The sequence below is a fragment of the Chaetodon trifascialis genome, chromosome 3 (assembly GCF_039877785.1).
Source record: "Chaetodon trifascialis isolate fChaTrf1 chromosome 3, fChaTrf1.hap1, whole genome shotgun sequence".
Classification (NCBI taxonomy): domain Eukaryota; kingdom Metazoa; phylum Chordata; class Actinopteri; order Chaetodontiformes; family Chaetodontidae; genus Chaetodon; species Chaetodon trifascialis.
The window spans coordinates 6,859,510-6,872,753 of NC_092058.1; the positions used below are offsets into that span (position 1 = coordinate 6,859,510).

Below are 13,244 nucleotides of genomic sequence, written 5' to 3' on the forward strand. Positions count from 1 at the left end.
TTATGTGTACAAAAAAAAAAATCACTGTTTTGTGTACAAAAAAAAAAAAATCACTGTTTTGAGAGAAGTTAGATGAAGCAACTTCACCTCAGAGAGCTGCAGCAGTAAAATGCAGCCACAGGCGACATTTCTCGTATTTTTGTTGATAGTACTCCTGTACTTTGACATTGTTGCTTTGGTACTTTTACTTAAGTCGAGGATCCGGACGCACTTTCCCACCACCGGGCGTGTGACGTCATCAGGATGGATTGAGCAATGTCCAGGAATGTGCGCAGCTGGAAAAAAAAAAGTGTGGATAGAGACAGCGGCGGGGGAGGGAGAAGTGATTCAACGCTTTATCTTCCGCCTGCTTCCATGTCTGAGGGGGAGAAGCGCTCATTTACTCCTCCTCCTCTTCCTCCTCCTCCCCGGGTTTGCTCCCCTCCAGCCCCGCCTCGGGCCAGCAGCGGCACACCTGGACCACAGAGCGACAGCAGGTAAAGGTGAGGAGGACCTCGGCGTCAATTACGGCGTGTGAGGAAGACGCAGACAGGGCGGAGGAGGTGGCGGCTGTGGCTTGGAGGCTTCCCCGACTCTGAAAAGTGAGTTTGAGTGATTTTCAGAGCCTCGTCAGGACCTGTGAGCGGAGTCCGACGGACGCGCTCCGGCGTCCTGCTGGTCTGCGAGCGGCGGAAACTGGTCAAAAGTTTGATCCACCGACGCTCGTAGTTTTGTTTTCAGTCACTCGTGTTGCGTTTTTGTCCACGGCTCGGGAAAGAAAAACCTTCCCGTGGATTGGACTTTGACGCGTTCACCGCGCTGAAAAATGCGTTAAAAGGCGCAACGACCTGCAAAACATCAACCAGGCGCAGATTCTCCAAAAGCTCTTATCAGAATGACATTTAATGGTCCTCAAACACGTCCCTGTGGACGTCCTGTCCACAGACCAGAGTTTGTTTTCCTACACCCCTTTTAGCACTGCTTTTTGTGATTGTTCAGCTTAGTTTCCTAAATGTGTCCATGTTTTTTATTATTATTTGTTTTGTTTTTTTAAGTGTATTCAATTTGCTTTTGGGTCTAAGATGATTTTGTCTGCTTTTCCAGAGAGAAACCAGCAGCATGGGTGAGGCACCAGTCAGAGAAGATCGAACAGTGACACGATCAGCAGAGGTAACTCTACACATGGCATTTTATTCCACTGGTGTCTTTTTAATGAGTTTTGCTGAGTTTCTTTGTCTAAAAATGTCTTTGCTTTAAAGTATGTGGGCTCATTTCCTGTGGACGACCGCTGTTTGGATGACCAGATAGAGCAGCTGCACACTCAGCTGAAGTCCCTCAAAGTAAGTCCTCAGCCTTCTGACGTTGCTAAAAACGCCCTCATTTCTGTTTCATGGAGAATACGAGACCTAATATGTTGATTGTCTTCATCAGAAGTGCAGAAGGAGGAGGCCTGTGTCCATAAAATTCTCCATCAAAGGTGTGAAGGTGTACGATGAGGATGAAACGGTAAGAGTCTCAGTGAGGACATTATGCTCATAGCTTGCTCTGAGTGTGTTTTAACCTGGAAGCATAACTGGGATCACTGGTTCCTGTCTCTGTCTGCAGACGCTCCTGATGGCCCACGCTCTGCGGAGAGTCTCCCTGTCCACCGCCCGGCCCATCGATGCCCAGTTTGCCTTCGTCTCCCACAACCCGGGCAGCACTGACGCCCAGCTGTACTGCCATGTCTTCCAAGCTCGGCACGCCAGAGCGGTACGAAAGGGCCCGTGTGGCTGTTCTCTGATTACCATAAAGGAAATCTATAAAGCTAGAAAATATCTCCTTTTTTTTCCACATTACGTTCCTATAAAAAGTGTATTTGTGATGCATCAAAGGGCGCTGAGATGGTGAATAATCGATAGGGCCATACATCTTAAATAAAAACAGAAATTGTCACAGTTTTGTAGCTTTTACAGGCCCAGATCAGCCACACAGGTGTTCTCAATCACCAGGTTAAGTTGTCCCACCCTGATTAGTACAACACAACACGAGGTGGATGTTTACTGAGCTCAGCCTGTACACACAGTCCTAAGAACTTCAGTGTCACTATCGCAAAAACCTGCTATTAACATGAGAGAGAAACCCTCGTAAGACATGCTGGTAAATAATATACTTCACCATCTCAGTAATTACAGGCAGAGGCAGAAGCAGTGGCTGAGTTTGCTGTTGGATGTCACCAAAGAGAACCGTTGCTGGCAGCTCTGCAGCAGAAACATGGTGTTCCTCCATAAATTCTCCTTCTCAATGAGGTTTCAGCATCTCGGCTGTCAGCTCGCTCACCATGGAACTGTCTCTGTCAGGATGTGGTCTTGTGAAAGTGTTGGGCACCCAAACTCTCCTGAAGAACTTTGTCCTTGCATTTGTCCTTGCGGCTCACCCAGTTTAGCATGTTTTCGAGCTGTCCAGAGAAAATCTTCTGTATTTCTGAGTTGCCTCACAGGCCACATGTGGCCCGGAGTGTGGACATTCCCCCGCCCTGCTTTAAACTGTGCCACAGACCTGTCCAACAAGGCTCCCGTGTCACTTTGCAAAGAATTAGCTTTATCAAATAACACCCTAAAATGTTCGATGCTGCCTCTCAGATTGATCGTATCATGAGGATGTGACTGTTGGGTTCTCTGTGTCCACTCTCTGTCCTGCAGGCACAGTTCCTGAACCTGCTGCTTTGCCGCTGCTTCCAGCTGTCTTACATAGAGAAGCACCCAGAGGAGGCCCAGGACGTCTCTGCTGGGGCGCTGCCTCGTCGCAACCCCTCCCTGCTCAACCATGGCTTCCCTCTCAGTGTCAGTGCCCTGGTGTCCTTCAGAAGAGCCCCTTTTCAAGGGTTTTTGCCGGGGACTAAGGTTTGCACTTGAATGTCTTCTTCTATGTGATGCCCAATCGATTCACAAGCACGCAAACTCTCACCAGCGCCAACAAGCGGAGCTGTTTACGATATGTTTTAGTGTCTTCAACCCCAGTGTTTCCCTTCTACTTTGCAAAGTCCCCTTTAGCAGCTTCTAAGTGACTGTGGTTACTGACGCATGTGCCAAACGGTCCATGAGGTTGAAGAGGACAAACCAAAGCAAGACTGAACTTCCTGCAGTTGACCATCCGAGCGTATACACGTAAACTACCCGTACTCAAGCATTTTCTTTTTCCCACATCCACAGAAGAAGAACCAAAAGTCTTCCGAAGACCCGCAGAGCAGCCAGGATGAGGTCTTCCCCACCTCCTCGCCCTCCCTGGTGCGCAAGAAAGCCATCCGCACTAAAGTGCTGCGCTCGGGGGCTTACCGCTCCTTCACGTTCACGCCGCTCAAACAGCGAAACGTTCAGGAGCGACTCAGCGAGTCACAAGGTGGGCCAAGCGTTCACAGAGCGCTGTCAAGGGTCAGAGAGTTGATTAGGTAAAGCAAATCCCTCAGTGTTGGGTGATGGGCAGTCACTCACTGTCTGTCGGGGTGTCTGTAGGTAGTTTCTGTCGTTTGGACGGCTTCATGAAGTGATGGATAATGGTTTTTGTCTCACATGGGTCACACAAGCTCCTCACTGTTGAGCCTCTCTCACTGATGTTCATTTTACAATTAGCTTTAAAGCACTGAAACACGAGCTTTGGTTTTATGGCTTATTTTATCACTACTTCACATTTCCTTCACTGAGTTGGGGTAACATTCAGATGCTGTCCACCTCTTCTCCACTGTTGGACTCCTTGTAGCGTAAACATCTCCAAACTCACAATGATTTCTCTTCTTATGCATGAAGCAGGAAAGGACCAAGACAAGACGCCGGCGAGGAGATCCCGCGCTCCAAGCTTGGCCGAAACCGAAGAAGCACTGGCTCAAGCAGTGTGGTGCTGGGCTGGTATCGCAACGTGAGTGCCACTCATGCATTGAGCACATCTCGCTGGCGCTGCCTGTTCTTTGCCTTGAGTGTGTCGGTGGTTTTTCTTCTGCGTTTCAGTGACAGCAGCTATTCCCTGCTTGCAGACGACGTTATGGGTTCGTACCTCCTGTGCCCACATCCTAAAAAACCCAAATGTGGCTCTCTCATCATTCGCTTCCCCTCTGGTCTGGTCACCCACCTCATAGAAAACACTTGGAAAGGGAAATTGCTGCTGGAGGTAACTGTTCTGTTGAGGCAGACTGAATCTTATACAGAATTATCAGCGATTTTGTCTTCCAGGCTAGTATTTACCGAAATCTGTAGCGAAAAGAAATCATAAGATATAGAATTATGTTTGAGTTATTGCTCTTTGCCACTTGTTGCTTAATGAATGACATTCATTTCCACGGTCACACCTTAGTTCAGCTGCTATGATGTCGATACCATTTGGCCATGCAGCACCCCTATGAGTGTGGAAGAGGAAACATATCCTTAGATTTTCAGTTTTCATACCAAAATATTGGAGATATTTGGACTTTTTTACTGAGCCAAAAGTTCAAAACTCCACTGAAAGTAAGAATAAGTTGTTGGATTTGATTAAAAATGAATTGCCAAGCTAATCATTCTGTCTACCCTGGGTTTTGATTTTGCATCCGTTTGCTCTGTTTCTTCATCTCTGTGGCAGAAATACAAGACTGAGTTCAGTTCCATAGCAGAGCTGATCGAACACTTCACGGACGTCCAGGATGAGCTGCCGTGTGTGCTGAGCTGTGCCCGGGTAAACCACTGCTACGAGTGGGAGGAGAACGCCAGCAAACAGCAGGCTGTAAAGCCTCGCAAGAGCCTGACCAAGGCCAAGATGAAAAGTACCCACAGGAAGGAATGGGTGTAAACCCTGGACACTGGAACAACGGACTGCCAACCTTCAAAATAAGTGACACCTTTGGGTTTTTTTTCTTTTGCACAAATATAATCTCTTACTTTTAAATGACATTTGGTGTTTTGGGAACGTTTCAGTATAACACAATGCACCTATTAACAGTGTTGGCACTTAATATTCTACGAGTCCTTTCATCAAAGGGTACTTCTATGTCAAAGGTTTAATGTTTTGTGCTTGCTGCTTTTATGTTTTTCAATGTAATTTTTTAAACATATTTTTTATTTGTGCCTGTGAAGCATCCGTGGAGTTTATTAGTGATTTTAAGACGTGAAACGAACAACCTGAAACTGGCATTGATCATGCAGATCATTGCTCCTGGTCCGATGTCGCACAAATATGTGATCAAATTTTGTTCCATTGCATTTTAATCTTTCCTAAATGTTACTCTTAGTGTGTTTAGACATTAGACCTGGAGGATATGTAAGCAGTCATGATATACATGATGATGTGTCCTGGTAGAAAACACGACCGTGACACTGAATATTTCTTATATTTTGACCCTTCAGTGTGTATTAATGTGTTGTATCCTCAGCGTTTGTGTGCTGTCAGACTAACTCTTTGTTGTGTTTGTTTTTCTGGTCATTTTAACAGGTAATGTGCAGTTAATATATACCTTACACATGGACTGTGACAGTGGTGTGATATTTGGTCTGCCCTGGGATTTGGGTCATTATAACTGATCGTCTGTGATATTGTTTTCCAGTTTAGACGCTGTGTTAGAATTCAGTAATTTCAAATTTCAGCACTTTTTGTACCATCTTTTTCACATTAGGCCAACAAACAGTTTTCATATTGTTCACCCCTGTTTGAGATTAAATGACAGGTGTTCTGCTTTCAACCCTCACCTGGAAAAGCTTTATTTTCCTTCATGTGTGACTGTGTGGCACAGCATCACCTGCAGCTCTGCTGCTCATTTAGCAAAGATGCTACTTTGATGCTAATAAGGCAGCTGACATTGTACAGTTTCTAAATCTCAGGGCTAAACTCCACATGTGGTTGCAAGAGATTTCTGAACTGATATTCACTCAGTTGCCAGTTTATTAGGTACACCAAGCTAAAACTCATGCAGTCGAAAACACCTGTCATCATAACGCCATACATCTCTACTGCACCACAAATGCAGCCTCGAAATAACCGCGCAGTTGAATCGACTTCTTTAAACAGTTTCAACAAAAACTTAATTCTAACCTGCATGAAGGCAGGAGTTACTGCAGGACTGTTGAATTAGACTGCTTTAGTTTTAGCTAGATGCACCTAATAAACTGGCAATTTGATAAATACATTAAAAATCATTAAGTAGGCTTTTGACGGTTGTTTATGGTTGCTAAGCAACCTGGAAACGCCGCGGGGTGAGCCGCAGAATGGCAGGAGACCTGAGAGGACACCAGACCGGAACTATCACCGTCTTTGGAAAGGTTTCCACCAACTCAACTTGATTTTTCTTTTTTTTCTTTGAGTATCACCTGCAGTGTGATGTCCTCAACATTTCTCAGTGGACTTCCAGCAGGGTGTGAGCTGTCAGTTAGCCGTTAGCTGCCATGTCAGGTGATTTTCCAGGTTAGCTAATGCTGCAACGGCTGTGCAGACATGCGTTGATAAAGCGGAAACTGAGCATTTCTACTTTAAGTATTATCCACTGCACAAGCCAGCTGCGGCGGAGTGGAGGTTGAAACATGGGCTCCGAGGCTGTGAAGGTGGTGGTCCGGTCCAGGCCCCTGAACGACAGGGAGAAGGCTCTCTGCTCTAAGATGGTGCTGTCCATGGACCTGCACCGCTGCCAGTGCTTCATAGAGAAGCCCGGAGCGGCGGACGAGCCCCCCAAACAGTTCACCTTCGACGGGACCTACTTCATCGATCAAACGACCGAGCAGATGTACAATGAGATCGCCTATCCTCTGGTGGAGGTGAGCGCCTGGAGCCCATTTTGATTTGTCAACCAAGGCAATATATGTTTGGTTTTTGTCTGACATTGTAGCTTCTTACAGGAAGTTTTTATGTTAGAGCTTTTCACTTGTTTCATGCTGCTTAAGAAAATATTTTGTGACTGGCTCTGAGTAATTTGATGCTTGAAAGTAGAATTTCAAAACTCTACTAGATATTTTACTTATTTTCCTGTTCTGTTGGCAGACAATTATGCATATTTTAAGTAATATTTGCCCCATTTTATTGCTTTTTTTTAGTTGAGTGTTTGTCTTTTGGTCTTTTGCTTTCAGTGTAAACACAGAAAAAAGACTGTGGAGATCCCATGCTGGGTCACTGGACACCCCCCGTCCAACAACAGCAGGCTATATCTTATTGCTAGTGACTCCAGACCTCATTATTAACTTAACAGCCTCCTGTCAGTCACTTACAAAGGTCAGCAGGCTGCCGGTCTTTAAAAAAAAAAAAAAAAAAAAAGCCTCCTGACTCATGCCATGTTTCTTCCTCTTGCAGGGTGTCACTGAGGGATACAATGGCACAATTTTTGCTTATGGACAAACTGGAAGCGGGAAGTCTTTCACCATGCAGGGAGTGTCCGAGCCTGCGGCCCAAAGGGGGGTCATTCCGCGAGCCTTTGAGCACATCTTTGAGAGTATTCAGGTAGGTTGAGCAACTGTTGTTACCTGTGGAGCATGTCCATCTTAAAGTGCTTGAAATCAGCGTGAAGCTCTAATTCAGCAACATGCATGTTTGCTTCGGCCGCTGTGCAGCCTCGTCTAAACTCTTGTGCGCTCAGAGAGAATAATTTTGTTTTTGTGTGCAAGCTAGTGTGCAGAAAACACAAAGTTCCTGGTGAGAGCCTCCTACTTGGAGATTTACAATGAAGAAATCCGAGACCTGCTGGGAAGTGACACCAAGCAGAGATTGGAGGTAAGACATGTTTCAATAAACAAATCAGGCTGCTCGGTGTAACGTTAGACTCCGGAGGGACAATCGTTATGAAACCTGTTCCTCAGGCTGTCCTCTGACAGGGACCACGGCGCGTATGTTTGGTGCAAAATACTGTACAAGTTGCCATGGTGACCTAAAAGCACAATAATAACGATTCCTCAAAGGTCAAGGTTTGAACGAGGCGACACATTTGGATGATGCTGTTTTTTTTGTGTGTGTGTGCGTGTGGCTGATGAATGCGTAGCTGAAAGAGCATCCGGAGCGTGGGGTGTATGTGCGGGACCTCTCCATGCACACTGTGCACAGTGTGGGGGAGTGCGAGAGAATCATAGAGCACGGCTGGAGGAACCGGGCAGTGGGCTACACACTGATGAACAAAGACTCCTCCCGCTCACACTCCATCTTCACCATCCATCTGGAGATCTGCAGCACAGGTGAAAACACACACACACAATACCATGTGTGCTCCAAAAACACCTGTCTGGAACATTCTACAGGTAAACAGGTTCATTGGTAACAGGTGATAGTGTCATGATTGGGAGCAAGGATGGAGCGAGGTTCACCGCTTTGTGAACACATGATTGGATAAAGGATGTTACTGCATGGGCTCAGGAACACTTTGTAAAACTGTTGTCAGTTTTGTTTGTAAATGATTGCGTTTTTATTTTATTGTTTTTAGAAAACAATGCAGCTAAATAACATATGATAATAGTCAAGTCTTTTTATTCATGGACCTCAATCAAAGTCAACACATCTTAACCAGACTGCTTTACAGAGAGATCATCATCATCTAATCACTCAGCACCAACAGCTATTTTCTTTAACAATTTTAGTGTTTCAAGTTGGATTTGTCTGCTTAGATGCATACTTTAACGTTGTGTTTGCTCCTCGTTGCCTCGTCACCTCACGCTCTCAGATGCGGCTGGCCAGGACCATCTGCGAGCGGGGAAACTCAACCTCGTTGACCTGGCGGGAAGCGAGCGTCAGTCTAAAACCGGCGCCACTGGTGAGCGACTCCGCGAGGCCACCAAGATCAACCTCTCCCTCTCAGCCCTGGGGAACGTCATCTCCGCCCTGGTGGACGGACGCTCCAGATACATCCCCTACCGGGATTCCAAGCTGACCCGACTGCTGCAGGACTCTCTGGGAGGAAACACACGCACCTTGATGATCGCCTGTCTTTCCCCCGCGGACAACAATTATGAGGAAAGCCTGAGCACGCTGCGCTACGCCAACCGGGCCAAGAGCATCCAGAACAGGCCCCGAATCAATGAGGACCCCAAGGATGCTCTGCTCCGAGAGTATCAGGAGGAGATCAAGAAGTTGCGGGCGCTCGTCTCAGGCCAGCTGGGCTCCGCTGACCTTGCGTGTAAGTGAGATATTTTTTGACTGACAGCCTTTTGATATCAAGGAGACATCTTTTTCTTTCGTATTGCAAAATTCTTTAAATTCAGACATGTTTCATTTGCATTCGCTTCTTAATGCTTTTTATTTCCTATCTTGCTGAAAAGAAACAAGTTCTGCTTTTTGTTTATTGTGCAGCTCTGCTGACTGGTCAGGTTTTTGAAGCATCCCCTGCTGCTGCTTCAAGGCCACAGTCCAGCACCACAGAAGCAGAGAAGGAGAAGATTAAAGAGGCAACTACAGGCCGTTCCCATACCAATATATCACTTCACATCTCTACATGCATTGTGTGAGAACCAGCTGATTTATGGGTCCGTATTCTGCGCTCTCCACAGGAGTACGAGCAGAGGCTGGCCAAGTTACAGGCTGAGTACAATGCAGAGCAGGAGTCCAAAGCAAAGCTGCAGGAGGACATTGCTGCCCTGTGCTCCTCCTATGAATCCAAGCTGTCTGATCTGGAGAAGGCTCGAACCAGCAGGGGGAGCTCTGTCCTAAAGAACGACGATGGAAAGTCATCTGCCCACAACAAAGAGCCATGTAAGGAGTTTGGAAAATGATTCTGATGCTCATGATTCTGTCAAAAAGCACCAGTGAATCAATACTCCTAAGTCTGAACAAAACTCAGCATTAGTGAGGTTGTTGTTTATCAGGTGTCCATGTTATTGTGTCCTCCCCTTTGTACTCTGACACTGCTTTGGATTGTCTTGCTCGTAGCATCGGTGAGCTCTAGCTGTATGACACAGCTCACTGGAGAAGAGCTCCACCACAGCACTGAACCCGTGACCCACAGTTCAGCAGGAGACACGTCCCTGACAGAGGTACCCTTCACAGGCCTCCACCATGAGCCACTAATCACTCTGAACATGTTACAGTTGCTGGCATGAAGGATCATTAGAAACATAATGGGTATTATTTCCTCATGTGGGTGAGCCAGCCTGCCATACCCTGTGCAGCAGTCCTGGTCAGAGATGGTCCCATAGCCTCACCTGACATCACTGCAGCAGAGCCTCTGGACCAGCAGCACGTCCTGGAAAGGTTTGTGAACATCGTACACGCTAACAACCATCAGCACTGCTTGAACTCCATGATACAAGTTTTTCTTCACCATACGGATGTGCAGCACGCTGTCATAGTGGTCAAAAATCGATCGATATCAGCTTATCGCAGATACATTGGTATCAGTGTTAAAAAGTTCCCATAGAATTGATAATCTGATAACGGCATATTAATGAAATCAAAGCTATTTATTTTAACTATTACTGTCTAGTATTTATACTGTATGTCAGTACTGCCCATAAGTTATAATAAGAATTCAAGTAGGCTGACAAAGAAATATTTACATATTAATACATTATTTATTTTGACCTAATTTTAATTATTTATAACGACCTAATTAGTATAGCAGGTTGTGTTTGATATAATCACAAAAACATTAGCTAACATGTCGCTCAAGTGCCTGTTTTTGTAATATAGTTTAAATAGTTTGCCATCTCCATGGTGCATTCGTGTTCCTTCGTTCGTTCTCCACAGACTGCAGCAGCTGGAGCAGCAGGTGGTGGGAGGAGAGCAGGCCAGGAACAAGGAGCTACAGCAGAGACACCGGCAGAGGAAGAACCTGGCCTACCAGAGAAAAGTCCATCTTATCCGCGCTCTGTCGGAGAACAGCGAGGAGAGTGAAAATGTGCTGCTGAACGTCTACAACTCCATCCAGGAGGAGGTCCATGCCAAAAGCCAGATGCTGGTCAAAGTCCAGGGCAAGGTGGGTCAGCGGGTTCTATCGGACACACAGTAGGTTTGAAGCAATGTTCAAACTGTAAAATGTTTTGACTCCTCTGAAAATCAGATTTTTTTATTTTCAGTGGAAAATGTTCCATGTTGCTGCTCCTCATGGCTGACACGATAATGATTTATTTACCACATCAGAGCCTCAATATGTTGCATATTCAACATCTGGGTTCAGGGTGTGCAGGACAAACACCACATGAACTAGTGTTTATTTAGCAGGGTTAGCGCTAAATGAAGGTGGAGTGTCTTTCTGTGCTGAATTATACACTCTGCCATTCAACTGTAAAGCCACATCCACCTGTCCTGACAGCTGAAAGCGGCTAAGTTGGAGATCCGAGACCTGCAGCTGGAGTTCGAGGTGGAGAGGAACGACTACCTGGCGACAATCCGGCGGCTGGAGAGGGAGGGTCAGTTACTGCACGGCCTGCTGGAGCGCATGGTGCCGCTGGTGCGCCGTGACTGCAACTACAGCAACCTGGACCGCCTGAAGAAAGAAGCTGTCTGGGATGAGGACAGCGCCACCTGGAGGCTGCCGGAGGTGATGGTGCAGAAAACAACGCTGCCTTCAGGTGCACCGCGTAAAGAGGGCATATAGAAAACTGACTCACAGTAAAAGATGATGTAGCTGTAAAGTCTGTTTTCCTGAAATATTTTCTTAAATATCATCTCGCTTTCTTTCTGTTTCGTAGCAGTGGCTCCAAAACTTTCAGCTCGCAGAGGTTCAGCCGCTGATGCTGGAGAGCCGTTCATGGTGTGTTTATGGTCCATGCATCATTTTCTGCTCACAAACACTGAAACACTGTCGCACAGCCTTACCCCTGTGTGTGTTTAGCAGGTGGAGGAGGACAGGTACAGGGAAATGCTGGACCGCAGTGACAGCGAGAACATCGCCAGCAGCTACTTCAAGTCAAAGAGAGCGAGCCAGCTGCTGGGACGTGAGGCCACCAAGGGACACGGTAAGACCAGGACCTGCAGACTTCTCCACTGACCAGAGACTGAACAGTGCAGGGTGATTAAGATGCGAAATAATAGCTAATGGTTAGCTAATTGGCTCTGTTGCAGAATGAAGTCTCTTCATGCTCACTGTGGTAAATCTGCAGGTTGTTATCGTTCTGTGTGTTTCTGCTCTTTAGAAGAATAAAATGATTCAGTCAGAGTCAAACATAGTTTATCCAAAAGACCCAATTTCAGTTCTCAGCGTGAAAGCACTAAAGCCTACAACAGGTCCAAACCAGTTTAAATGTAGGCCTTTTCCCTCCTGTGCTGCTTTTACCCATCTGATGGCGCTCTCCTCCTGCAGCCATCCACTCTCCTCCCCTGGCGAACGGGACAGCCCACATCACTGTGAGCGGCTCTACCATGACCCCGCCTGTCAGCTCGCGGCCCTTCCGCCTGGAGTCGTTGGATGTGCCCGTGTCCAACGGTAAGGTGAAGCGCAAAAAAAGCAAATCGCACATCGGGCTTTGAAAAGACTGGGATTCCCTGCACACTGCAACACGTCTTGCTATCTGTCTTGGACTTAAAATATTTTATAGACTGTGATTGATCGCAGACAATGTATACTAAATTATTAAATATGGATTTTTTGATAACCAGAGCTAACCAGAAATGTGTACAGTTGGCACTTTTTGTATCCAGCTGTCATGTGTTTTAAATCATGCTTTGAACAAAATGCTACCTGCTTTAAGAAACTACCCTTCAGTTGTTGCACTGTAACTAAAACCTTGTGATTTCAGCACTCAAAGTCCACTTACTATAATATTTAACTTCTCATGTGTTTTTGCTGATTGTAAACCAGATTTTTAACCTGTTCCTTATCAAACACTTAAAACTCTACAATTGCAGCTGAGTACATCAAATAAAACAATTCATCCACTTTATGCCTAATTTCATTTACTTTAAAAAGCCATTCAAACTAGGCTTGTTTAGAGAGTTATGAACTATAATAAGAAGCAAGACCTCAGTCAACAATGTGTCAGACCAGTTCATAGTGTCACAGAAAATAGATGACTCACGTGGGTCAGGGGGGCTGTTGTCAAGGCAGCAGTGCTGACAGGTAGTAGACGATTATCTCAGGTTACATGTGACCTCTGGGGTCAGCATGGTGGATTTTGGTGTGACTTGAGCCTAATAAAGACGAGAGAACCCTTAACTTCTGCTTGAGAATCTCCTGAAAATTCAGTTTGATCCCAATATCAAAAGGTTGCATAGATTTATTTTGATGATATAGGAGTTACAACAGATGCAAAATGCAGTTTAGTTTGCAACCCAGTAACATCTCAAGCGCTGTAGTCTTTTATTCGTGTCTCTGCTGATGAACTCAATCCTTTCTGCAGCTCACTTTTCTGTCTGTGTATCATATT

At 45.9% G+C, this 13,244-nt stretch overlaps 2 protein-coding genes across 4 annotated transcripts; both read left to right on the top strand.

Annotated features, from left to right (window-relative positions):
- Positions 1-283: 283 nt before the first annotated feature.
- On the top strand, positions 284-5,135 carry sh2d5 (SH2 domain containing 5). 3 transcript variants are annotated; one of them, XM_070959207.1, is made up of 10 exons: positions 284-581; positions 1,084-1,149; positions 1,239-1,319; positions 1,411-1,485; positions 1,585-1,731; positions 2,661-2,861; positions 3,171-3,357; positions 3,762-3,870; positions 3,960-4,119; positions 4,567-5,135. In XM_070959207.1, exons 2-10 carry the CDS (start codon positions 1,099-1,101, stop codon positions 4,771-4,773), a joined length of 1,218 nt encoding a protein of 405 aa, XP_070815308.1. In that variant the 5' UTR covers positions 284-581; positions 1,084-1,098; the 3' UTR covers positions 4,774-5,135. The 3 variants fall into 3 exon arrangements, with proteins under 3 accessions (XP_070815308.1, XP_070815310.1, XP_070815309.1); XM_070959209.1 differs by having other exon boundaries at positions 285-581; positions 3,765-3,870; XM_070959208.1 differs by lacking the exon at positions 284-581 and having other exon boundaries at positions 1,072-1,149.
- A 1,359-nt stretch (positions 5,136-6,494) lies between these two features.
- On the top strand, positions 6,495-12,380 carry kif17 (kinesin family member 17). The gene is made up of 14 exons (XM_070959205.1): positions 6,495-6,725; positions 7,255-7,401; positions 7,570-7,671; positions 7,937-8,126; positions 8,609-9,061; positions 9,235-9,329; positions 9,432-9,633; positions 9,811-9,914; positions 10,031-10,131; positions 10,627-10,855; positions 11,192-11,468; positions 11,574-11,632; positions 11,714-11,837; positions 12,182-12,380. Exons 1-14 carry the CDS (start codon positions 6,495-6,497, stop codon positions 12,346-12,348), a joined length of 2,481 nt encoding a protein of 826 aa, XP_070815306.1. The 3' UTR covers positions 12,349-12,380.
- The last annotated feature ends 864 nt before the right edge of the window (positions 12,381-13,244 follow it).